The sequence below is a fragment of the Lytechinus variegatus genome, chromosome 14 (genome assembly GCF_018143015.1).
Source record: "Lytechinus variegatus isolate NC3 chromosome 14, Lvar_3.0, whole genome shotgun sequence".
NCBI classification, from domain to species: Eukaryota; Metazoa; Echinodermata; class Echinoidea; order Temnopleuroida; family Toxopneustidae; genus Lytechinus; species Lytechinus variegatus.
Window position 1 is genome coordinate 1230709 of NC_054753.1, and position 27628 is coordinate 1258336.

General features: G+C 37.4%; 1 protein-coding gene across 1 annotated transcript in view; it reads left to right on the forward strand.

Annotated features, from left to right (window-relative positions):
• The window catches only part of LOC121427838, a 61929-nt gene that overhangs the window by 14779 nt on the left and 19522 nt on the right, over nt 1–27628 (forward strand). Inside the window, exons 3-4 of the mRNA XM_041624406.1 lie at nt 1050–1117; nt 22979–23114. Coding sequence (XP_041480340.1) covers nt 1050–1117; nt 22979–23114 — 204 coding nt within the window. The remainder of the gene's footprint in view (nt 1–1049; nt 1118–22978; nt 23115–27628) is intronic.

Genomic DNA, 27628 nt, shown 5'->3' on the forward strand with positions numbered 1-27628 from the left:
CTCTGAAGACCTGGCTAGCGTCCCAGTTCATTTCATGGCTGAGGAATGTGATATACATGCCTGCCATACCATGCATTACTCCATGAGAGACTTGTCCTCACTGGGCATGTTTACACCTCCAGACTACAGTCGCACTCACGAAACCGACTCCAGACCGATCAACGATATTACGTCCTTTCCAATGGCCGATCGTTTTGGGGTCTATTTCATTGGTATGGCTGGAGCGTTAGGATACGCCCAATTGAAGCTAGAACCTGTGACAGGGATAGCCAATCAAAACCAAACCCAAATGGGAAGGAAATACACTTTAGAGAGTGTTCAATATGCATGCCCCCCACCCCGCCCCCTACATTGCGCAGTGAGTTTGACTTGACTGATGAGGTATACCTGTGTCAACTTGGAAGGTACATGAAGAAATTATTTTCACGATGTTTCAACTTTTAAGCCTTGATTTTATGAGGGAATAAGGGAATAAACATCTCATATGATTCCTTAGATTGTGCTATCATATTCAATTCATCCCTTTTTTTATAGCCAAAACAACATTTTAGTACATGATGTAATGTACATGTACTGTACTGTTTGCAGCAATGGACAAATTCGTGTCAACTACATGTACATGTACTTGTGTATTACGTGGTGATGATGTGCACTGGATAATGGAAGTTTATAGTTTAGGAATTCACAACATTCTTTTCTGAAATATTGCTTTTAAATTTGTGTGTATATACATGTACATGTAGGTGATTTGAAAAAAAATACATTACATGTAAATGTAATGGACCTGGAATCTGTAACCCAAAGTATTTTACACTGTACTACATGTACATGTAATCAATTCAGATTTAATGACAGCCAATCAAAATAACTGATGCAGGCACATTTTGTTAAAAACACTGGTCAGGAACCAACCAGTGTGGTTCTTTTATATTTGCTAGCCTTGATGTTTAGGTTGAATGTTTAAACCCTCTGGTAATAATTCTGTCATAAATGAGTTAATAACACCCTAAACATTATTTTTTGTTTCAATCTCACTTGTTTGTGCGCAGGAGATTGCATTCTGGTTGACCCAGTTTGACAAGCATAATCAATGGCTAGCATCGACGGTGAAGATCAGGTGAGCATATTATTCATGTCTCTCTCGATTCCGCCCAAATCCTTCTCTATTCCAATCTGAAACCAATATCTTATCTAGATTTAGATATCATTTTCCTCCACTCCCATTTCTATTTGTTACATTGTCTTTGTGCATTATAGTCTCCATCTCTTCCTCCTTTGGGAGTTCATCTATTTTTTCATCTTCAGGTACACGGCTTTTGTTATTTCAATATTATTCTGGATTAGCTCCTCAATTTGGCAGTAATCATTATTAAAAGGAAACCGAAATCCAAGGAGAGTGTCGATCGGAAAGAAAAATATGAGAGGAACAATTTGATACAAGTTTCATCAAAATTGGTTAGGCCTGTAGAATAAGAGAGTTATGGAAGTTTGAAAAGTCTTGCAACATTTTTCATAGGGATCCTCAAATTGGCAAAGATACTTCAAAATGGCTCATTGTGAACAACCTCCATTTTTGTATGCAAATTTTCAATTTTCTCCCTCAATTTTGTATATTTTTTATAATCTCCTGACCTTCACATATGTTGTGTGAATTTTCTCTTCCCATGATTGCGCTCAAAAGGAGGCAAGATGCGATTTGAAAGATAATGGGGAAAATCTAAAAATGTGTGTATGTACAAAACAAATGGAGAGTTGTCCACAAAATCAGCCATTATGAAACATGTTTGCCAATTTGAGGGTCCTTATAGAAATAAAACAAGACTTTTAAAACTTTCATAACTCTTTTAGTTTACAACTGAATTTGTTGGAACTTGTAATAAATTGCTTCTTTCATTTTTTGCTATGTCCTATATCAAGATTGATTCTCTCCTTGGGTTTTGGGTTCATTTAATCGCTAATCATTTTCATATTTTGAAAAACATTATTCAAAACATTGATAAAAGCAAAATGTATGCAAAATGGCCTGAAAAAATGACCCCCCACCCCCCAAAAAAAGACCCTGAAAATTGCCAAACGTGTGTTGTAATGTGTATTTTCTATGGGACAAGTTGAGAAAACAACAAACTCGCTGATGAGCTATTATGACCATATTTTATTTTTCGAAATCATCTTTCTTTTTAAAAGTTCCCTTTGGAAGGATATGTTGCAAAATTTTGAGCATACAGTGTATGCATGAAATTATTTTCTGACGCGTATGATGCGCCCGTTTGGTAATACAAGGCTGGTCGATAATACAATCACTCATAGGGACAATGATTTTCCGTTTCTAAAAATTGCCTTTTCCGTTTCAGAAAATCTCAAATTCCGTTTCAGCATGTCTGAAAACGGAAATTCCATTTCCCATAGACTTTGTGTACAAGAAAAATTAACAATTCCGTTTACATATAAAAGCAATACGCAACGAGTAGTGATGTCAAAATGCTAGCGCTGCTCAAAATTTGCATCTACCAATGTACTAACATCGCTTTAAAATCCATATTAATCGAAGAGATTCGAGCTCATAAAATATTAAGGGAAACATAATCAACATGAATATATTCTCACCTTTCATATTATTAGCATTATTTTATTGTTAAATGGGATTTTATCGCTGATTTGGGGACTTTTCGGACATCGTTTTGAGCAGTCGACGACTTCCGAATATCCGCCATTTTGGATTTGATGAATCACCGTGATCATTATATTATGACCGAACGTAGAGGGCAGCAACACACGGCCGGATTCTGCCTTCTATGCGGACGTAAGTGTAAACTAATTTGGATACGATCGAGTGATGGAGAGGCTCGAGTGTAGTTACGATGATTGTTGTTGCAAAGTGAGATCGTGTTTTTTCAGTTGATATTCGTATTTTGTTGAGGATTTGGGATTAATTTCTGTTGCTTTTTTGTGCATTTTGAGAAAAAAAATGTTTTCCGTGATTTTCCGTTTGAAAAGCCACTTTCCGTTTCAAACAGCCGATTCCGTGAATTCCGTCCGTTTTCCGCGATCGCGGAAAATCACTGTCCCTACACTCACTATACTTGTACAATGTATCATACTTTTTAAAAAGGGGTAAAAAGGGAATACACCACCAATCTAGGCATCTGCAAACATTCTCCGGAAGACCTGGCTACATGTGTAGTAGAACCCTCAAGGGAGACATTGACATTTTACGTTTCAGCTATACATCAATCAGGATAAATTTAGAATCATGAACGGGTGCTAGTTCATATTTCCTTCCATCTTAATAGTCGAAGAGGCAGTTCTCATTACGCTTTCTAAAACTAGATTACTGGAAGTTGATTCAGGAAACCAGTTTGGAAGATCGCTTTGCTAGCGTTCCCACTTGACAACACGAAAGTGGTTTTCTAAATCACTTCACGTAAAGCACTCTTGTTGCTATGGAAACATTCAGTGGGATGACACGTTTCGCGCGAAATCCGAAACCGCAGCATAGGCATTCTACAGAGTACATGTAGCATGCTCAAAATGTGCAAAGATCGCTTCCCGAAGAATGGTTGTGTCCTCACTTATGTTAAAACCAGTTTGACGAGGCAAAGCGATCTTGAAAACTACATCGCGAGTTGGTTTTCCAAACTGGTTTGGAAGATCGCTTCAAAGACCGCTTCCACCGTTCTCACTACGTGTTAAACTTGTTTCCACTAAACTAGTTTCTAGTTTTAGGAACGTAGTGAGAACAGCCTCAAATTTGGTTGACAAACCAGTGATCCCCCCCATCCACTTCTGTCTGGTTAGGTGTATACAGTGTAGTTGTAAAACGTGTAGCATATTAACAGATAAAAGAGCCCCCCCCTTCCTGATTTCCAAAATCGTCACCACAAAATGATAAGTGGTGGGGGAGGGGTTGTATTTCGGGGTGGGGAAATCTGAAAATAATGCTCTTAAAGATATAAAAAAAAGTATTTTGGGGTTGTAGCCTTTAAATGTGCATGTAGTGTGTGTTCTCCAGTAAAACTTATTTTATTTTTTATATGTAAAAGCAAAGAATACACAAGTACACGTGTATGTAGTTCATAGTAAGGGAGAAAGTTTTTTTTTAAATATCAAAAGAGCACTACATGAAGATACATGTACATGTAAATGTTCATGTATAGAGATGCAGAATGGGTGGCGCTGGAGCAGGTTGTGATGGGGGTTGATCGTTCCCCTATTGATTTTCATCAAGTACTGTATAATGAAAAGAAGGGTAAAGAAAATTCACCTCCATGTCATCTTTTTGCAACCGAAATACGGCAGTACGTTTTTTCTTTAGAAAATATGTTTTTTGTTTAAAAAAGAAAAAAATATATATATTTTTTTACAAGATTTACAAATTCATAATTCATTGGGAAAAATCATCTCTCTACATGTCTCTACAGTGTATTTCAAAAAACGTACACAAATATGGTTAATGGATCAATGTAATTTCAGTCAGCTTTTTTTTTCAATCATTTTGTTAAAACCAGGGTGAGATATACACATGTTTTAATGTTTTTTTTTTCATCTGCAAGAGCAGTGCGCATTTTAGCTTGCATGCAGCTTGAGCGCCGTGATGAGCGAGTGCACCAAGCATTTTATCATAAAATACACTTTTTTTGGGAAAAATACAGGTTTTTTTATCACAGAATACAGTGTTTCATTCATAGAGGTTGACAGGTCTGCACTAACCCTTTGAAACAAATTAGAGCAAAAGATGGAGAGAAAGAGAGAGAGAGGAAGTAGAAGAGGCAGAAGAGGACCGAGGAAGACACGATATTTGCGAGTTCATATTCGTTCATGTCAACCTCCCGAGGCTCCAATCAGTATGATTTGACATTTCATCCAGTAAACGTGTACATGCATTCTAAAATCGTTATACAATTTGCGAGGTGCAGCTTTCTGGATATTTTATCTCGATCCATTCCCTCAACATCCGAAATGAGTGCTGAATTTATGGCACCGCACGCATCCACATACATATGTGCATGTTCTAGGGGCATGACAAGTAATATTGGTCTGATCTTTTAAAATCATATTTTGTCTGATTTACTGTGATGGTGTACATACTGTACTACATGTATGTTCATCAGGTTTTTATTCAAATTTTAAGTACTTCCATAGCCTACCAGGGTAGGAGGCCTACATGTACGTAAATGGAAGCTTTTTTTCAGTGGTTTTCAATTTGAATATTTACATGTTTAAAAAATAATGATACCTTTGGAACAAGTTACATATAGCTTGTGTGAAAACAGAAAAATCAAAGAAACAGATCAACCGAAAGTTTGAGAAAAATCGGACAAATAATGAGAAAGTTATGAGCATTTGATATTGCGATAACTAATGCTATGGAGATCCTCAAATTGGCAATGCGACAGAGATGTGTGATGTCACTTATGAACAACTCTTCCCATTACTTAAAAACAAATCATTATTAAAGTCGAGAAGTTTCACTCTGGTTGGTCGATCAGGAAACTACTTTAGAAAAAATATTATCCCAAATATTTTTCATCAATTTTTGAAACTGCCATTTCCTTGGACTGGACAGTGGTCAGATACGGTATGATCTGATTGCTCAGCTATCCCCCCTCCCTTCCATTCCAATGTATTTTCATTCCGGGCTATTTTCTTGCAGAATATTCTTAGGATCCAACAATTAATCTCCATTAAGATCCAACTACGTCTACCGATCACATCATCACACAATTAATTTTTAAACCGACAACTTGTTTTACCACCCTTCAAACAAATGGAGCACATTCTTTTCCGATCCACTTCAAGATGGTTTTAAGGCCAAAGCATTCAGCACATGCTGCTAGGCTACAGATCATCATCCAAAGAGTATTATGAGAATCCTCTTAAAAAAACCCTGCTCACGTTAAAGGAAGAGTGCTGCACGTGCGCACTTGAGATCTACAGCGTAGTATGTGGAGTATCCGGACGATGAAGAACCTCGTTTCCCCACTTTTATTCCCCTTGGGATGTAGTCACCTCTTAAACTTTCCTCAACAACAAGTTCATAAATGCATGTACTCTGCAGAATATCAGTACTGTTCAGATACATGTATTGACCAGTAGGTTGAAGGACATTCTTTGGACTGTAAGAAATGTCTTGAAATTATATTCCAAGAAATAGGGCTTCAGGGAACAATTTTGCATTACAAATTTGAAAATTTACAAATTTGAAAAGCTCTTAACTACATGTACATGTATATTTAAGTATTATGTACAGTCGTATGTAAAAATATGCGGTACGAAAGACTTTATGCATAGCAGTCTTTAAAAGGAAAATGAGCATATTGCGATGCAATACCAGGTAAAATTATTCCCTGGGGCATGATTGCTTTTGATTTTGAAATCGATGATAAAATTAATTTGATCAATTTTATATGGCATGTATATACATGTAGCCTCAATTGCCTTTATGATGTTCTCAAAATCAATTTATTAGGGTTCATCTTCAGGTTTGGCCAGCTGTGTGAAAAAAAACTCGGAAAGGGGAATTTTAGGCGCATTGATATTCAATGCTAGAAATACACTCATTCGACTGGCTGGTCAATACATCCAACGAACAACTGCCAGGCATGAAGATGTAACATGCCTGTATTGAATATCATGTGACCGGCAATAGACCAATCACAAACTAGTGTGTACTCTACTCTTTTCCCAACTGTTGCTCATATTGCACATTTGAAAATGGCTGAATTATACACTTTTCGAGTTGAAAGACCCGTTTTTAAAAGGAAAATAAAGATGTCAAGAAATGGCGCTAGATGTACAGAGCAGTGCTGAATCTGAATTTAAAGGGTCGGAAAAAAAATTTATGGCCATTGATTGGAATACTTGAGCATTCTCTCTCTGTTTCTCTCTCTCTCTTTTTCTCACTCTACTTGTACATGTTCTAAGAGTGCAAATATCATTTGGGACATGACATGTACGCACTGTGTAATCTCATGGATGATTTGATTTTCAGTCAAGTGTCATGAAAGATTTAATTTAGCTTGAATCTCATGAAAGACTTCAGGTGCATGAGAGATCGCATAAATTTTGTCAAGGGCATATAATCTGTCCTTCCAACATACATGCACACAGGTGAGATTTGATTTTGGATGCACAGTACAGACAGCAATTTGACATGTAAATGATAGCTTTCAAAACCATGTAATGATTTTATATAAGGTCATACATGTATATAAGAAAAACATACTAGCCCTACAGTAAAATCATGTACAGCATGTACATGTAGGAGCATCTAGGGAAATTCAGTTATTCAATTCAAGATTTTTATCATCTAGACACAGCTGCATATAAAATGCACAGGTCCATATCTACAAATATGTATGTAATATACATCAAAGATAAACATACAAAGATGATACTGGAAGAAACAGAGAACAAATGAAGTATAAACAGTCGAAAAGGAGAAAAACAAATCAATTAGTTGAATAGCTAATTACCAAATAATGTCTCTCCACATTTTGTTATGTTGTACATTGCACTGCAGACAGAGGGGCTCAAAGTCAGTGAGCCACATCAAAAAAGGAACATTTTAGTGTCCAAGTTCTGCCGTGCCTTAGATTTTTAAAGTTCTGTGAAGTGAGGCGATAAAATATTCCATGCAATCAAGTTTGTACCTCTGGGTTCGCCTATTGTGTTGTTGTTTACATTCAACACTAGCATGAAGTAGTGCATTGTATGGTGCAGAAAAATTATAACTGTCGAAGTGCATATAATTTTTTTGTACTCTTTCTATTAACTTTATTAAAATCATTTAATACTATCAGTACAGATGTTATTGCAATATAACTTTCGCAATTTGTAAAAAAAATGAACAAGCAATTGCTGATTGGTTTCTTTCTAGATCCTTATGAGTTCATAGACTTTAATACTGGGGAACATTTTACAATACACACTTATTTTCACTGACAAATGTTATAAGCTGCTGAAATCTACAAAAACTTGGGGGGAAATCATTTACTTTTGCATGCCCCACTTTGTGGAACAGCCTTCCTGAAGACATAAAAATATGTACCTCTGTCGAAACTTTCAAAAATCTTCTAAAAACTTTGCTATTTAACTCTTAGCTCTTTATGCGCCTTGAGCACTCTACAGAGTGGATTTGGCGCTTTACAAGTCTCATTATTATTATTATCTAACCATCTGATTGGTTCCTGGATGCTTTATGAAACACTCTCCTGAGAAGCTATTCATGAAGAGATCTATCCATGATTTTCACCGACAGATGTTACAAGCTACTGAACATCTTTGCAACTGATTGGCTCAGAAAATCATTGATGCTTTATGAAACACTCTCCTGAGGAGCTTTTCATGAAGAGATCACTTGCATTTGATTGGCTCAGAATTACTTCTTGGCTTGGTAAAAGCACTGACAAGATGTTTTATGAAACACTCACCACTTCATACGTAAATTTTTCACTGTAAAAACTGGTGTTAAAACTGACACCAATTGGTGTTAATAGATGACCACACCCTGAGGTGTTAAAATTACACCCTAAAGATTGAACATAACACCAAAGAGTGTAAATGTAACAACCAAAGGTGTTGTAATAACACCTATAGGTGTAAAACTAACACCACCAATTTAACACCGGTGTAAAATAACTGGTGTGGTCCTCTATGTACACTGGTTAACACCACAGTTTTTGCTGTGTTCAAGCCGGTCCCGTCTATCCCCATGGATGTGACACTCACTGAGGCTGTTCTCGCTACGTTCCTAAAACAATTTAAGTGGAAACTAGTTTAACGCGTAGTGAGAATGGTCAAAGCGGTCTTGGAAGCGATCTCCAAACCAGTTTGGAAAGCCACCTCGCGATGTAGTTTTCAAGATCGCTTTGCCTCGTTAAACTGGTTTTAGCGTAAGTGAGGACACAATCGTTCTTCGGGAAGCGATCTTCGCATATTTTGAGCGCGCTACTCCACACGACAGGTGTAGAAAGAATGCCTATGCTGCGGTTTCGAATTTCGGGCGAAACTTGTCACCCCACTGAGAGCGTTTCCATAGCAACAAGAGCGCTTTACGTGAAGTGATTTTGGAAACCACTTTCGTGTGATCAAGTGGGAACGCTAGCAAAGCGATCTTCCAAACTGGTTTCCTGAATCGGTTTCCAGTAAACTAGTTTTAATAAGCGTAATGAGAACGGCCTCACTGCTGATGAGAAGATGCAACATGAGAACATCCTGTGATTACAATCTCATGTGCCGACATGTATGCAGATCATTTGTGATCCTAGAGTGTGGTCTGGAAGGAATAGGAAGCCTGTCTCATTCATGCACGTGTCTCCTCCTTGACTAAGTACCTTGAGGAAAATGACTGATTAATCCTCATGCACAGTTAGATTGATATCAGTTGTGCAGGCAATGGAATATAATTCATACATGTACTTAGGATAACAGTCATCTTATGTAAAATGCAACACGGTGACATCTGGTACGATCGCTGATCGGGCTCTTTTTTTCGTTTGAGAGATTAATCTCTCTTTCCCTATTACTCTCCTCTTCCCTCATCTCCCCCTCCCCCTTGATATCTCCAGTAATCTTCCTCTTTTTATCAGATATGAGAGAGTACATGTGTAAGCATTGCAGTGAATGATGTGTAATTGTATCCTGTAACTATTATAATAATGCAGTTCTAATTGTATAGCGCATATCACGTAATGTCATAACGTCCCTCCCCTACAGAAATTTAAGTGTGCCGCTTGCTAGTAACTAGCATGCGACTAGCATGGCGCTCGCTTAATAAGCGAGTGCATGCTAACGAACAGTCCTGCTCGTTAAAAGATTACACGCTTATTAAGCTAGCCGCATGCTAGTTACTAGCATGCCGCAAGCTTGCGCAAGCTACATGTAGTCGCACGCCGCAAGCTTGAAAATTTCTGTGGGGGCTATGCGCTTCCAAAGGACTTGGATATTATTACCCCGGCTTTGGCCCCGCAGCCTTTTACAGCGCGGTAGCATTTCAAGGAATAAATTTCTCCCAAGTACCAATTCACCTCACCTGTGTTGAGTGCAGCACAATGTGGATAAATTTCTTGCTGAAGGAAATTACGCTATGGCTGGGATTCGAACCCATGATCCTCTGTTTCAAAGTCAGAATACTAATCCACTGGGCCACAACGCTCCACATTATATTATTAAAAGAAAAATTCAGTCTATGAATTAATGTAGAGGACTATTAAGCATTTATTTTCTATCCATTATAAAGGCTGAAAAAATATACACCCATGAACAATTTCTTTGCTTTCTTGTTTATGTTCTTTTCACATCTTGTGAAAAGAAAACAACCCAAAACATGACCTTTTGGCACGGGCACTCTCAGTTCGCATGCAAGGGCGGAAATCTCTCCCCAAAGGTAGGGGAAGGTTATCACCCCATCTGAAAGGTTATTTCGACCAAACTAAGTTTGACAAGCAAAAAAAGGCAATATTTTTTTTTTTTTTTTTTTTTACATCTTTGTGAGGTCATTTTGACAAAAATGAATTTGACAAGCTCCCCCCCCACAAAAAAAAAGTCTATCACACACAAAAAAAAGACCAACTTGTCCTAAATACATGTTTATTTCGATTTTGAATGATGGATTTCTTTCCATTATAAAAGACCACAAATAGTAGTGGGAACAGTTGATATTGTGTCCCCCCTACTATTTTGGTAGGGGGACGCGTCCACCCTGTCCCCCCTGGGATTCCCGCCCATGTTCGCATGACATGTCTACTCACATGCGGTAGGCAAATACATTAGAGTTTAATCTCTTAAGACTGCCTCGCATCTAATGATGCACCTGATGAAACTCAAACTGGGCCTGTTCAGACTTGGCATGTACGTGTATACATGCATGTTATGTGCTCCTTACAGTTTGCTGTGTCATGAAATGCATTTGTGTAATTTCTTCTTTTAAAGGGGGGGGGATGTATTTGAGAGTTATTTCGTTATTATGAATGGGGTGATGTTTCTTTTGATAGTTTTACTATAAAGCGTTCTTGCGAACTTTTGTTATATGAACAAGCCCCAAATTATTAAAGTGATAGTCATCAATAGTAGATATGAAATTCTTCATGAGGGAAGATTTTATCGGTCAATGCACAGCCCAGGAATCTTGTGATTTTTGACGTTTTATTTTTTTTTGCAAACAGCCAGAAAGATGCACATTTGTAAAGAGATATTGGATGGCAGTACAATCTGTAAAGTAGTTCCTCAAGAGCAAGGCACTCGGTGAGGAACATGTCATGTAAAAAAATCAGTAACATGAAAGTTTGCTTGAAATTGATTCTCTTCTTTCTTCCATAAAACAGAGCAAAACCAAAATAATTTTTTTTAGAATTAATTGATATTGTTGTCTTTGTCTGAATCCCATTCCCTTTTTTTTCATCATTGATTTCCTATTTTATTTTTTTTTTTAATTTTCACCATTCGAATTCAAATTTCATCAATGAATTCAAGTACACCTACATGTACATATGTTGAGTAATACCCGTCCAGATGAATCTAAAATATGTGCCGAATTTGTCTCTCTTTTTATATAGAAATATTATGGCATTTAGAATATTTCAACTTCAAAACTGATTTAAGAAAAATAACATACATGTAGATCAACTTTATACTCCAGTCCCTATTAAAAATATCTGTTGATACTTTTTTCCAATTATTTATTTAAGACATGAAATTTTCAGGTGAGCCAAGTCTTCCCTTTTCTGTTTTACACCTTTCCACATGTATGCCTAATATTGGATGCATTGAAGTTAATAATGCTCAGGTGCTTTTCAAAATCTGATACGGTTCCACTCTGCCAGCTTATCAGGCAAATTATTCACACCTTTAATGAGATTAAATCCAATTTGTTATGAAGTGAGGAATACATGTAATCAGTGAATTGATGGAAATGAAATATGATCCCTGTGCTCATTGTAGGGGAAATGGGCAAACAGGAAAGGAGGGATTTGTTTCATTCCCAGCAAAATTATTAAAGTGCTCTCTTTATGATTACAGGTTTTCAGAATTACTCCTTGGGAATAATCACTTTGGCTAAACTTAATTTGATGTCCAACTGGTTAGAATGCTAGAAAAGTGGAGCATTGTGGCCCAGTGGATTACATGTAGTCTCCAGACTCTAAAACATGGGGCTTTCGGTTCAAATCCCAGACGTGGCAGAGTTTTCCTTCCTATTTAAAGGTGATTCAGAAAAAAAATTCAGACACAGAAAGACAAGGTCATTGCAGGTGATACAAGTTTGGAAAGGTTAGAATACACCTGGCTAAGAGAACAAGACTTCAAACAGGATAGTTTTAGATCAACGAGGAGCCGTGTTGCAGTGGTTCTGACTCGCGCCTTGTAAACAGAAGGTCGTGTGTTTGAATCCCACCGCAGTCTGGCGTCCTTTGGCAAGGCGTGAATCTACACTTTGCCACTCTCAACCCAGGTGCTAAATAGGTACGCGGTAGGATGTGAAAATCATTGTAGCTTGTCCAGTACTGTGTGCGCCTCACCGGCGACTGACTGGAATACTCCCCAGGGAGTGGAGGATGTGCACACATTGTGTGTGAGAATGATTGATTGAATCCGATGACCGGGGTAATAATTCATCGGTAAAGTGCGTAGGAACGTCATTTCGATGTATTACGCGCTATATAAAAGCGAATTGTTATTGCTATTTATTATTATTACATGTATTACTATTATTATTAACAACAATATAACACTTTCATCTAGAAGAACTCTTCAGACACAACCATAGATGTATCTAGCCTTTCCCAGAAGTACCACATCCCTTCAGTACATAACTAGTGGTGGGTTATAATATGAAAATGCTTAGTGTGCAAACAATATTAATGTGTAGGAATTACTTGTGTAACAGTACATGTCTCCTGCAATCCCTTACAAGTTTGAAAGAGTTGCAATCAAATGCAACACCAAAAGTCAATCTGAACTTATTCAACAAATCAGAAACTCTCAGTTAGTTTTTCGCTTAATTTTCCGAATAGCCTTTCAAAAAATTCTTTTTTTGCATTAGACACTTTATCTTCAGGAGATGTGAAATCACTTTTAGGGAATTTATAAATTTTAAAAAATTTTTCCATATCTAGTTTTTTTTCCAAGACCAGGCAGCAATTTGCACCTGTCCATTTAGGTACTAATTTTGGAGAACAGTTAGTGTATTTTGCAGTTGGTTTGATTTACAGTGGAGGATGGGGGGGGGTGAATAATGAGGGAGAAGTTTGAGTTTCTTTTAAAATTGTTCAGCGTTGGTAAATGTTTACTACTGAGTAATGAGAATCATTAGAATTTGTTTTCTGTTTCATCTGTTGCTCATTATGGTGTAATAGGATAATGTGTTTATATCTGGAAAATACATTTATGAAATTCTTTTTATACCCCAATGCCATCCGACTGGGAACAAACGGAATAGAGCTTGACACCTTTCTTGTAGGTTGCTAATGCATTCAAATATAAGATGCATCTTGAGTTTTTTTTTTCTAATCCGTTGCCCATTATAAGAGCAATCATTCAATCAAATTCTTTCATCAAACTGGTATTAAAATTTCAAAACACCAACGCAGGCTCAGGGTCAATTACATGTCTAACCTATTATCATGCATGCCACGTTAGTACCGTTAGATCAGTCTGCCAGCTCTGCATGCTAAAGGAGTCTATCACGTTTATAATTCAACTGTACATACATGTACTGGATATCTGCCCCAAATCATCTTCAACGTGTTTATGGCTGCAAGTACCATTCAATTTGGTTCTTGAATTTTAATGTATGCAGCGTGCCGCATCTCCAGGAGAATTGGGTCATCATTATATTCTGGATGATGAACTACATGTACTGTTCCATGGTGTATTTGCCATGCAATATTTGCTTATATTGCCCTGGCAATCATACTTGAACCTCATCTATTCCTTTTCCAATATCTTTCAAACTTTCCACATTCTGGTTTTCTTTAATAGTGTGATTTCCCACATGTACTTGATTTAAATACCAAGGTTAGATTTCACTTTAAAAATATAATCAATAATGCCGTTCAATTCCATAGAAAATTGCAAAGCTCAGTATGAGAAATTGCATAATTGTACATTGATGTAGTTGTTTCCAAATTCATCTTACTCTAAAAGGCCTTTGTGTTTAATGTGAAACAGCCTATTAAATGTGATGTACACAATACAAAGGCCCATGTATTTGAATTCAATCTGGATGGCAGACAGCATGCCCCATTAAACAATGCAATCAATAATGCACTTGTTCATGCCGGACTGTGTGCAAGATTATTCAATAGATGTGCAACATTGGCCGTCCCCACCAGCCTTCGACAAGTAATAACGAACAAGGTTATGTCATCTGCTTCTGTCCTTCCCAAAGGTGAAATGATTTGAGATATTGTCCAGGAAATGAGTTATCAATATGATTATCTCATATGATTGCCATTGGAGAGTTGATTAATAGTGAAATGGTACATGTAATTGTAAATGCAGGATGATAGTGGGATTGAGCTGTATGACTTACAAATGATATTTGTCATAAAACATGGGTCCTTTTTTTTAGGGGGGGGGGTTGTAAAAATGCTATAAAAACTGATATCCTGATATTTTTCATGATGATGAACAACCAAATAAATACATTGCAGAGAACTGACCTATATAATCTCATAGGAAGATTATACTTGGACTTGAAAAGTAGAATTTTAAACGTTTTTTTTTTCTTGCAGTAGACTGTCATTAATAGTAGACTCACATGTTTGACAGATCTGTAATACCAATTCAAAATTAGGCTAGAATAGCGAGGCAGGATGTCATTAGGTTTGCAGGTTTCCATGGCAACATCCAATATCCAAGAGCGTAGCAAGTTGATAGAATGAATCAATATGAATTTGGAATGTATGTCCATGTACATACATTATGAGAGTATCAATTGCAGGGCCAAGTTCTGAAGAAGTTCTGGAAATATTTAATTGTTTATGTGAAAAGTAAATATTGTTTCTCTTCAAATTACATGTATTATTGTCATCACATTTATCATCACTGGAGATTTCCCCATTTGATTGCTACATGTATCTGCACGTAAGATATTAATATTAATGATTGTACATGTACAACGCCTACTTAGCTTGTACGCGATCAAAGGGAGGCTGACTGTCACACATTCGTACCGTTGCACACAAGACGTACCATCCAAAATGTACCATTGCACGGCTTTAGGAGGTGACGTCACAATGCAATTTCATTGAATAAGGTGACAATGCGCATATAGCCCGCAGACTAAATGCGCAATGGTGTCCAAGATCATGCGCGCTTTTGGGCCCGGCTTGTGGGATTTTGCTTTTCGCTTTCAATATTTTTGCTTCCTTTTCATAGATTACTGGAGGGGAAAAACTCCATATTATCGCTAGATTCCGAGGCGTTGTACAACACAAATAGCGAGTATTCTTATTTGTGCAATGGTGCAAGATTTCGCATTCGGTGAAAGAAAGAAACGCTCTATTCAACGAGGCATTAGCCGAGTTGAATAGAGCATCTTTCTTTCACCTCATGCGAAATCTTGCACCATCGTACTCATGCCTATTCGCTATTTGTATACTCTTCGTTATCTGTGTACTCTTTGCATGTTATTCTCTGATGAATGAATTCACCCTATTCCATCATGTACTATCATTGTATATTACATTTTATTAAAGTAATAAGTATATTATATGGGATGGCTCAGAATTGAATACCAGAAGTATTCCAAGTGTTTGGGAAAATATTCCACGAATCGCAGATGAGTGGAATATCAGCCCCTACGAGTGGAATATTTCTGGTATTCCATGAAATAAAGCCATCTACACTGTAAAAAACAAGTGCTATTTTAGCATTTAAAGTGCTTGTATAGTGACTGCACTACGATAGCTGATTTTTTAGTTTAAATTTGAACTAAAAAAACAGCACTCGTAGTGCAGTCACTATACAAGCACTGTAAGTGCTGAATTAGCACTTCATTTTTTACAGTGTAATATAATGATTATTATCTATCCCAACCCTAGCAATCAAAAAGAGGGAGAAGTTTGATTAAACAAGTCATATCAGTCATCACATAATGGCATCATCACTTCATAAGATCAAATTTGGTCGTTGACATGCGACTTGCATGTAGTTCATTATGACGTCATCTAGCGTAATTGTGCTCTATGCTGCGCATCGCATTGCTTTCATTGTTGTATGCGTTGTTGCTTTCATTGTTGTCCGCATTGTATATTTCACGCACTCGCGCCCATTCCCTGAACTGTTGAATCAATAGCAAATTTTGTACAGGAGCCTTGGTTTTCGGTCCTTTTTAGGGATACACTCTGATACTGCACGGGCAATTGATGTACAAATGTAGACCAAAATGTGCATTTTTAATGCATCGCTAGAACACTCACTCTCTGTTGATGATAATTAACTATATAGTACATGTAGTACATGTTGGAATAGTTTTGAATTAATTTTGATACCGATGGCATTGGTGGCATCATCAATGTTGTAATCTACATGTAGGTTCGGTTTTTGAAGTTGGGCTTTAATGTAATCAGGTACATGCATCACTGATCATCTTGCATACATTTCAGGTCAAATTACCAAGATAAAAGGTCACTTGGGGTCAATGAACTTTGACTATGTTATTGTGAAGGGTGTAAAACATCATCATAACTTTGAAAAAAAAATTAATAGTTGATAAAACTTGGACAGGTAACCAAGTACATGTATCACTGATGGTCCCGCACAATTTCCAGCTGGCATGATTACGGTCAAAAGTCGTTAAGGGGCGATAAACTTGGACCATATTGGTGTATCAACATTGAAATCTAAAATTTTATGGACCTACATATGAGTGTACTGGAATTCTGGAAACCATCATTTGTATACTTCATTGATCAGACATGCCTCGGCAGTCACTGTGAATCGTCCAAACACCTGTTCTTGTTCTCATAAATCTGCGCAAAATCATAATGATTATAATGATCAGAATATAATGACAGAGTAGGCTCACAATCACATTGACCTACAATCTCCCTTCCACTGCCTGGGACACCTTATGAGGTGCTCAAGGCACTCCTATATTACCCTGGCTATAAAGCTACATGTAGTCAACCGATTCAGTGCTCACAGCTTTTTGAAGAATTACATGTTCTTCCTGTTGGTACCCTCATCACACCTGGGTTGAGTGCAGCACAATGTGGGTAAATTTCTTGCTGAAGGCAAAAACACCATGGCTGGGAATCAAATCCATGTCCCTCAGATTGAAAGACGAGAGTCTTAACCACTAGACCACGACGCCTTCTGTACATGTGCAGTACGGTGTATATTGAAGCCACACTGACATAACCGATCAAAAACATTACATTTTTTGGATGATACATCAATTTTTAAAGATGAATACCAGTTGTGGTAACGATCTCAAAATGAGTTCGTTCAGAATCCAATGAAATTGCCACCAAAGCGTTTGTATGTACAAAATTAATAGAAAATATGTGCCAAATAGGTCTGGAAGAAAATGTGCTGAGCAGTGAGCAAAATAGGCACGGAATTTCATCAAATGTCGGGTATTTTTCGAAGCAATATTAATACACTGTCCCACATATGCTTTTCTGTGTTTTAGTGATCATCAGGATCATTGATGTTGAGCTAAGATTTCATGATTTTATAAAGATAAGTTTACATTAATGTACCAGATCTAGATTTATGATAATATTTCGATTTGGATTTCGACAATTAACCTTGATTTTAAAGACTTAGTCTTGAAATAAATTGTTTGCTGCAATTGTCATTTACCTTTAAGTTATGGCAGGTGTTTTTTTTTTATTTCTTTTTGTTGGTTAGACTGAGGCGTAATACCCATGTGCTTTGGTGATAATCATTGGACCGCGCAGTTTTTCTCATCCATTTTTCATTCTGCATTTAACGCAGTGCATTCATCCTTCATCGATCCTGTGCATGGAACCTTGAATGTCATGCTTTGAATGCAGCCAGATTATCCCATATGACAGCGATTTCTAAAGGCTGAACAATTCTTTCTAAAAGCCTTTTCTCCTTGAACTTTGGAAAAGTTGCCTTTGTTTCTCTGCAATCATTCTCCGGCTAGTGTTGTCTCAAGTAATGGGTATGAATTCTTAGTTGTTGATTTTTTTATTCCCATTTAAAAGGGAATGAAACCTTTGGAACAGGTAGGCTTGTGTCGAAACATATAAATCAAAGAATAAGAACAAAGAAAGTTTGAAAAAATGGGACAAATAATGAGAAAGTTATGAGCATTTGAATATTGCAATCACTAATGCTATGGAGATCCTCCCATTGGCAATGCGACAAGGATGTGTGATGTCAAATGTGAACAACTTTCCCTTTGATGGACTATGAAGTACCCTTAAAATGTCTCTTTTTTTTGCTTTTTCATTGTGATACAAACTCAAACTTTGTACGTTGTAGCTACATGATCATCATTGCGTTAAAATCTAAAATGAAGTTTTTATTTCTTGAAATTCAATTTTCAACTTTCTCTGAAAAGGGACTAGGCTAGATGGTGAACAGTGGAGACAGGTTTTTGTACGGATAGTTGCACCAGTGAACACACAGATGGGGCCCTGTCTCAAATGATTAAATGTTCTAGTTTTCTAGTGGTTTAATTATGAGTGCATCTGAACGCAATGGTTATTAGGCTTTAGTGGTTGAATGATTATTTTTTTAAGTTGTATGTAACTTTCTTGCACACAACATAAATGTTTACACATGTCAAACTATATGTACAATCCTCTTTAGTTGTAATCCAGCACACAGGAGTTGATGTGTAATGTTACATGTACTTTAACAGCCAAACCAAACTTGTATCGTAATTTAAAAACTGACTTGAATTATGCACCTATAGAAACATTCATACTTTTGACCCCCAAAATGAGTATTTACTCGTAAAATAGTGAAAGACATTTTAGGGCATAATTTGTAAAGTACTGTACATAATTTTCTATCCATTATTTGCATGTACATGTACTCAAATATACTTTCCATTTTCTATACACAACCATTCAAAATTCAGTAAAAATGTAAATATTTGCTCACCTTTTGTTGATCAAACTTTTGCTGACTTAGATGTATCACTCTAATCTATTGTCACCCTGATCATAAATTCACATTATTAAAGAAAAACTTCATACTTCCAGTCCGGTCCCTACATGCACAGTAAAAATGTTGTTTAAGATTTTATACAATGCTGTTTACTGTATGAACCTTACAGTATTTGTTTAACCATTTAAACAATCGTGTTTAATTTATTGAAAATTAGATATTAAAAATCAAACCTTTTCGCTTTTAAGATTTAAACACCTGTTTAAACTGTTTGAACAATCACTGTAAGGTTCATATAGTAAACAGAGTTGTATGATATTTTTTACTGTGTGTACATGTAGATTGACTGATTTGTCTAGTTTCGGTTTTGGATGATTGGTTGATGATTTATGAAAGGGGAAGTTCACCCTGTTTGTTGTAAAAAAATCTGTTGGTGAAGGTTTGAGGAACATTAATTCAAGATTAATCAAAGTAATTTGAATTTGAATTGTGACATCTTATACCAGCAGCTGCCCCAGTTACATGTATAGAATAGAATAGAATTTATTGACTCTTACCCCCTTCTGGGGTATGAGAGTACAACACATTTACATGACATGATAATGATACAAAAGAAAATAATGTATACAAACATATGATAATAATACATAAGAAAAATATAGTGTACAAAAAAAACAACAACAACAACACTAAAATACAAATGTATAACAGTATGAAGATGTTCTAAAATATGAAATATGATGTATGAAATATTCAATTTTTTAATGGGTCATGTTGACTAAAATCTGAATGAAATAATTTGTCTGTTGATAATAAAGTCTCAGTGAAACCATTTCCAATTTCTTGAAAAAATGACATTTCCTTGGTATTTTCAATTCACGATTCCTGAGAAGCTGCTTGCATATGACATCACAAATCACAAGAATTACAATCCTAATGACTTTTATAATCTTTGATGGATTTTTCCTTAAACCTTCACCAATCTTTTTAGAATTATGTTTTTCTGCCATTTTCACAATAAGCTTTTTGCCAAGGTGAATTTCCCCTTTTAATGTTTCATTTGAGATTTGCGCATGCATGTGTTTTTGTTTGGTTTTAACTTTGGAATTTTTTTTTCTTTTATGTGTCTTCGATGCACTTGTTACAAGCTGTGCTTTCAAATTTGTCAACTCAATATGGAGTAACTTAAATAAATGTCCTCTTGTGAATAATGCTTCCCTTTGGAAATAAATGTTTTTTTGAATTGAATTATTGAAGTTATCAAAGCCATGCAAGAATTGAAAACAGGATGACCCTGTCTGTGACTTTCCAAAGAGAACCACCCGGAAAAACCCCTCTCTGTTCATCGTCAAGCCACCTACTCAATCGCTTCCAGCCAAATAGCTTGGGACATTTTTCTTTTGGAAGGCCATTCAGATTTAATTTCAATCCCCGCCAACCATTTATCAAATAAGCATTTCAATTAAGGATCAATTTTGCTTGGTCGCAGCATCGCCGTGAAACACTCTCGTCAAATTCGAAAGAGATACGAGGGCTCTTTCCAAATAAACAGTCTCATCAACACTGAATATAAATGCCGGAGATTGGTGAGAAAGGGAACAGGCCAGGCAAACTTTCCTGTTTCATTTTGAATTATTCATGGTATTCTATTATCGAGTTTGAAGAATGGCATTTGAAATTCAATTGCTCTTTAACTGCAAATGTTTGATCATTTTGATCAATGGGAAGGCTTGAAGCCATGAATTTAAATCAGAAATTTCATGGACAATTTGAGACATAAAACTGTATCTATAAAGTGTTTTTTTAAGGGTGTTTGGTTGGTTGGTTTTATAGATCTGCATTTTATATCTCTGGAATGAGATGCACTGGAAAATTGAGAAAAGGATAACTTCATTATATACTGTGACTGTACATGCATGTTTTAATATAAAATCTTGCGTTTATACATTATCCTGAACGGTTTTAGTAACTTTTTTTGCTCTTTTGAATCAATTCTGAATGTTCCATGTTCTATTGCTGATATTTTCTTTCTCAAGTTGCAGTCTTCGTCAAACAATTTCCCCGTAAAAAAAGGTCTGGCAGATTTATCTCAGATTTATTTGTGAAAAGTGCATTATCTTTTAATATCTTGTCATGAAAATATGATTACAGGGAATGGATTTCCTGGTATTGCAATTTGCCCCTCGTTTTGTAATGACTGCTAGATGAAAAATTTTGTTTTTGTGACTTTTTTTTACATCAGACTGCAGAGAGTATACGTAAAGGCTTTTTGCTGACAACCGGAGAGCCTAATCAAATTTGAAAACTGAATTTATTCCCTTGATTACGTGGAAGGCATGTGGCAAGAACAACACAAATAGACCTGCCAACCAGTACGTTTTGGGCATATTTAGTACGTTTTGGTTGCAGTATGTTTTTTTCTTTTAGAAATATATAGGTTTGGAATCTTTGCTTTGCCCTTTCATTTACATGGGAAAAAAATTGTGTTAATGTTGGGAAGTACTGCCAGGATATGCTGGAGAACCACCTGGGACTAGTTACCTGAATATTTTCAAGAGGTGCAATATTTCCCTGCATTTCCAACTATTTCCCATTCTCCTAAAAAATATTGAGGTGGGATTTCCAGTACTGTATTTACTTGTATTTTCCAGTATTTCCCACTCCAGCCATATTAACTAAAAGGTCCGTATTCTGATTTCGGGTTTAACTTAACCCTATATAGCCCGGGGGGGGGGGGGGGCCTAAAAGCCCCCCCCTCGACATTTTTCGCGAATTTCTAAATGCAAAAAATAATACATTGAAATTGCATGACTTTTTTCTTTCACATCTCCCGCACATTTTGAGACCCTGTTTGCGAAAATCGGGGTACAGCACAGATATAGCACATATTCTTGACCAATGTCACCGAAAATGGCAATTTCCATCGACTTTTGTGTGTACAATGTATGGGTTTTACAAGAAGTGTTGTCAGATGAATGTTTTTTTTCTGTTTTTCCTTACATAACTTTCTTTTGGGCTATCACCAACTATTCTAGATTTAAAAAAAACAATAAAAAATAGAGATTTCAAAACATAGAAATACATAATAAATAAAAAAAAAGAAATACATAAGAATTTGGAAACACGGAAGGAAACAAGAATATTATCCAACAAAATAGCCTAAAAGCCTAAAAATTAGCATATGCGCATAATTAATTTCTATTATAATCTAATAATTATACAATTTCAATACAGTTGAGTGAGCTGTCTTTTAGATTACATGACTGGCTACTAATATGCTTGATTCCATTGATTTTTCTCAAAAAATGGGGGGAAACTACAAAAAATGAAAATTCCTTGAAAATTTTTTAATATTTGCCTAATTAATTAGATAAATAAAAAATGATAATAGATATCACAAATTTGACAATGCATTCTTGTAAAATACATAATGAGACACCCACACACCAAATTTGGTCGCGATCGGTCGATAAACGGCTGAGATGTGAGGGGGGGGCCTATTAGGCCCCCCCCTCAGATCTCAGCCAGGTCTATGCAATTTCAAAATAGCCCGGGCTATATAGGGTTAAACTCAGGTTAAAAGTTTTGGTTTAAGTATGGACAGCCAATTGTTACATAATCACTAACAATAGAGATATCATACTTCAGCTCATTCGGCTCTCAAATCATTCATAATAGTGTAGGAAGTATAAATAGATGATCGTCTTCACCATCGATGAATCAGGAAAGAGCACAGTAAACATAAGAAACATACAACTTAATAAAAATGTTGATACTTTTGGCTTCCCATACTTAAACCACAACTTCAAACCTGAGTTTAAGTTAAACCCGACTTCAGAATACGGCCAAAGATTTGATCATAAAAACAATATTTTTTTTCATACAGGGCGGAGAGTGGGAGTTTGTTCCTGTACAATCGGAAGAAGGTCAAATACAGGAACGATGGATACCTATGGAAGAAAAGAAAAGATTGCAAGACAACAAGGGAGGATCACATGAAACTCAAAATCAAAGGAGTGGATGTAAGTCCTTTCGCATACATTCGTAATTTCGAAGCTTTGTAATTCCGAAGGTTCTTTATTCGGAAGGTTCGTAAATCCGGAAACATATGTGGTTCGTAATTCCGAAGGTTTGTTAGTCCGAAAACAAAGTGAGGTTGGTAATTCCGAAGGTTTGTTAATCCGAAAACGAAATGAGGTTCGTAATTCCGAAGGTTCGTTAGTCCAAAAACGTAAGGTGTGTGTGTGTGTGTATTTTAGTTTTGTCAGACGTGTATTTACTACACTGCGCTATACTTACCTATACCATCTCATCAAATTGCTATTCGTTACCCTGACTCGAATAGCCACCGGTAAAAACTCCCCGAAAGAGGCTAACTGCAATCAGATAGCCTGGGAAACCCGTCACGGGACGAGACCCATAAAACCCCCTCGCCACATATAAGCCTCCTCTTTCGTTACCGCGACGTCGTTGAGTACACTCGAAACGTTTAGCCACCGCGCAAATTTTTTTTATGAATCACGATGTCTGAAGAAATAACTGAAATAAACATTATTATTTTCCAACCCTAAAGATCTCAATAAAAAGGGGAGATCAACTCGGTCAAGATAAAGCCGAGGGCCATTATCTCGGTCAAGACAAAGCCGAGAAATAATAACAGCACGATGATAAGGCGGCCAAGATAAAGCCGAAGAATAAGAAGTCTAACACTTATAACCCGGCCAAGACAACGCCGGCTAATGACACTACACAATCAGACACCCAGCCCCTTAGGCGGGAGGTAGACAAGGGTACGGATAAATCGGAAGAGGCTGTTTACACTCCTTCCGATCGGGGTAACTCCTCATCAAAGAGTATAGGGCGGGCAAGAAGAAGCCTCGCGATGACCACTCGTGTTCTAATGACAATCAGGCTCGAGTTAACGACCCACTACAACCCCTATATTTTATAAGAAGCTTCGACTGGCCCGGGATTGTGACCGGTCAGTCCATTCATTGCCAGACCCCGCCGAGACGGGTCATCATCAGTTATCTATAGTACAGTCCACCAGGTTGGTGTATCATCGTACTTTTAGAATTGTGCAGGAGTTCATACAGTGCTGTGGAATTAAGATCTATTCTACGTACATGCGGTCTGAAATAATAATCATTAAGAGAAATTATTACAATTGTAGTAGTTGGATCTTGGAAGCCTTGCAGGCGATCCTCCCCCATCGGGTGCTGCAATCGACCCCTAGCCGCCCGAGACAATGAGCTAATGAAAACTCGACTCATTCTAGACCATAATTCAATGCTCTAGACGTAGAGAGAGAGGCCTAGATCGCCTCATACAGATCGCGGAGTTGGGGCTAATGATAACTCGCCTCGTACTAGCCGTAGATAATAGTTTTCCATCGTGGGAGAATCTGATTCGGAATTCGATTACCACCGACCCAATTCATTAGAAGAGATTGGGGGCGATTTCCCCCCATCAAATTCTTGTACACTGTAAAAAAAAAAAAAAAAAAAAAAAGTGATTTTACAGAAAATAAACAGAAGATTATGCAGAAAGCAATAACAGAATCATTCTGTAAATTCATTAAACAGGAACTTTTCTGCAATTCAACAGAACAGACTCTGCTGCAGGAACTTCCTTTATTTTAAGGATAAATTTTCTAACAGTGTAGCAGCTCCTTGCATTCCCTGAAAGCTGCCCAGCAAATGGGATTCGATCGAAGAGATTCACCATTAGGGGTACGAGAGAGTTCTGGCTTACTCAAACGCGATACTCCGACTAGTGGGAACATGCCTTTTAAATACTGCCCTCATCTTCGGGTCGAAAACAGTATACCAGTAGCGTACGTATACGTAGCGAATATAATGAGCGAGAGAGAAGTCAATCTTCCGCCTGAACTCGTCCGTCTGCGATCAAGATGGACGTTCCGTATATAGATCCTGCTTTCGGGACGTCCGCTCCCAGATAAGCAACACTCTCGGCTTATACCCATCAGTAAAGAAGTCTCGAACTTTATCGGTTTGCTGCTCAAGACTTTGAGGATTTTTTGTGCATCCCTTCGGCCCCGGACGTTGCTTTCCGTGTCGGGGATGCGGGAGCGAGGAAGACTAGATCGGGCCGTAACCCTCGCCGCGGCACTGGTTACCACTCAGCCGACTATCAGCTTACAGTTGCAGCGCTGGACGTGCCGCCCGGAGCGGTATGGTTTTCGCGATGTAGGCCTACTAGGGGTATCTGATATCCGCTCGTAGTGAAGCTAAGCGGCTTGGACTGAGTCTCTACCAATGACAAGAACTTATTGCTAGAGTCACAATATCGCTGATCTCCAGTATGACTCAATGAGCAAGCAGCAATCAACACTGCTTTGCAAAAGGGCAAGGAGGGCTAAAGACTAGATGCTCTCAAGATGATTGAGAAAGGGGCAGCTACTGAGCTGGACTTCTCATTCTCAATAAGCTTCCTTGCGAAGGTAAGGACTTGTTTATAGACACTTTCAAGAAGTAATTGCACAAGTCTTTTTCAGCCAACACCACAGCTGACAAGACATTTTATTAGCTCTCCTCGAGTAGACCTAGTCCGCCAGGCCCTAGTCCAGGGCCAGGCCCAGACCAGAGACCTCCATACGCTAGCTCTAGCTCCATACCCTAGACCTATAATGAACTTAAAGGGTCATCCCCCTCTTCCCTCGCTCTGGTAGCGACGCCAGGAATGAAAGGGGCCGCTGGGAAAGTCATAGGAATCCTCATGGTGGGGGACGGGGCCGCCAGGCGTTCTTTCAATGCACCATATTCAGGGCCCCCACTCATAACCGGGACTTATGACAATCTAACACTAACCCTTCCCCACAAGCAGTAGGGAGAAGACTATTTCTTTGCCTTTACTTTTCATTATTTGAAATCTGTTCCAAGTCCACAGCAATATGTAATATTGAGGTGTTCATGTGCCAAAAAAAAAAAAAAAAAAAAAAAAAACTACCCTTTCATATCGGAAGAACATAGAAAGGAGGAAATAGTGGTGATGGATGAGGTTGTCAAAATCATACCAGGCAAATCATACAGGCATAATGGTAAAACTTGCCAAACTTGGGTTACTTACAAAGTTGCGTTCACTTGTATAGAATGTAGACCTAGTAATATTCTTGATAATTTTGTGGCATCTGAGGTATATATCTACACTATTTTTGGCTTATAAAGCAATGACAGAAGTAACTTGTAGATGTGGTTTATGGAGTGGTCTTTGGATGCTCAGACAGTCTTGAGATCTCAAACCAAGGCCTGAGGGTGGTGAACCCTTAAGAATTGCTGCTATTGTCCATCAGTTTCTACCACACTTGCCACAATGATATCAGCTTCTCCTTGGAAATATTTATGACATAAATCTACTGTGTGTTCCAATGATAAAGATTCCCATACAATCCCAGAGTTCTCAATCAGGGATTGTGATTAAGATAATATTTTAATGTTCGTAATAGAAATCTGAGTTTAGAAATATTCCATAATTCTTTTTACCCAATTTATTGTGAGCCCGGCAGCCACTGTGCAGCTCCAGACCGATGAGGCTCTATACTCTAAATGTTGAACGCCGAACAGGGTGGTAGCAAATACCCCCCACACCTGTTTGTGAGAAGTACATTCTACCAACTGATCCAACTAACTGGTTCTGAAAGTGTACAAGGGGTGGTCAATTTTTTGCCTACATCAAATTGAAGGCCAATATGGTATCTCATATATTTTGCCTGCAACTTTCATCAGGAATTGGTTAATGATAATAAATCAGTTCTTGTTTAGCACATATCACATTATGTCCAAAGACCTGGATATTATTACCCTGGGGTTTCGAGGAATAAAGTCCTGCCAGGTACCCATTCATCTCTCTTGGATTGAGTGCTGCGCAATGTGGATAAAAAATGTGGTCCCTATGGACCTTGCAGCAATCCAACAACTATCAAAAGGGTTGAGCAAGTGCTGTGTAAAGAGGTCTCCATCCAAAATAACTATTTGAAAAGGATAGAAAATAAGAAAAGACAATTCTAGATTTGTTAGGGATTCCACCAGAAAGGTTATATCTTATGATATGACAGGTTTGTTCTCAAACCAGGGCCCTGTCTTACAAAGAGTTACGATTGATCCAATCAATCGTCCAATTCATCGTAACTATATTGAAATCCATCAGTGTCGTAAAATTTTTTCTACAGGAAATTTGCATAATGTCATTTGTAAACAAGAGAAGCTCATTGAAATTTTAAGAAAACAATGAATGCATGAATATACATCATAATTAGAACACTCATGATTCTAGACTCCAGAGATACTTCAGATGGTGTGGCAGTTTACAAATTGATCCAATTTCTGCCTCTTTAAGTCAGATAGCAGATTTATTTCCTTTTTTATTTGATGAAGGTTTATCAGTCTCTTTTATAAGGGGTTACTGGTCAACCATAGCAGCCATTCATTCAGGCTTCTATAATAGGGAAACTACCTCAATTCAGCTGTCCTTACCAGACTAACAAGATCCTTCTTCTTAACAGATTCCTCCCAGCCGA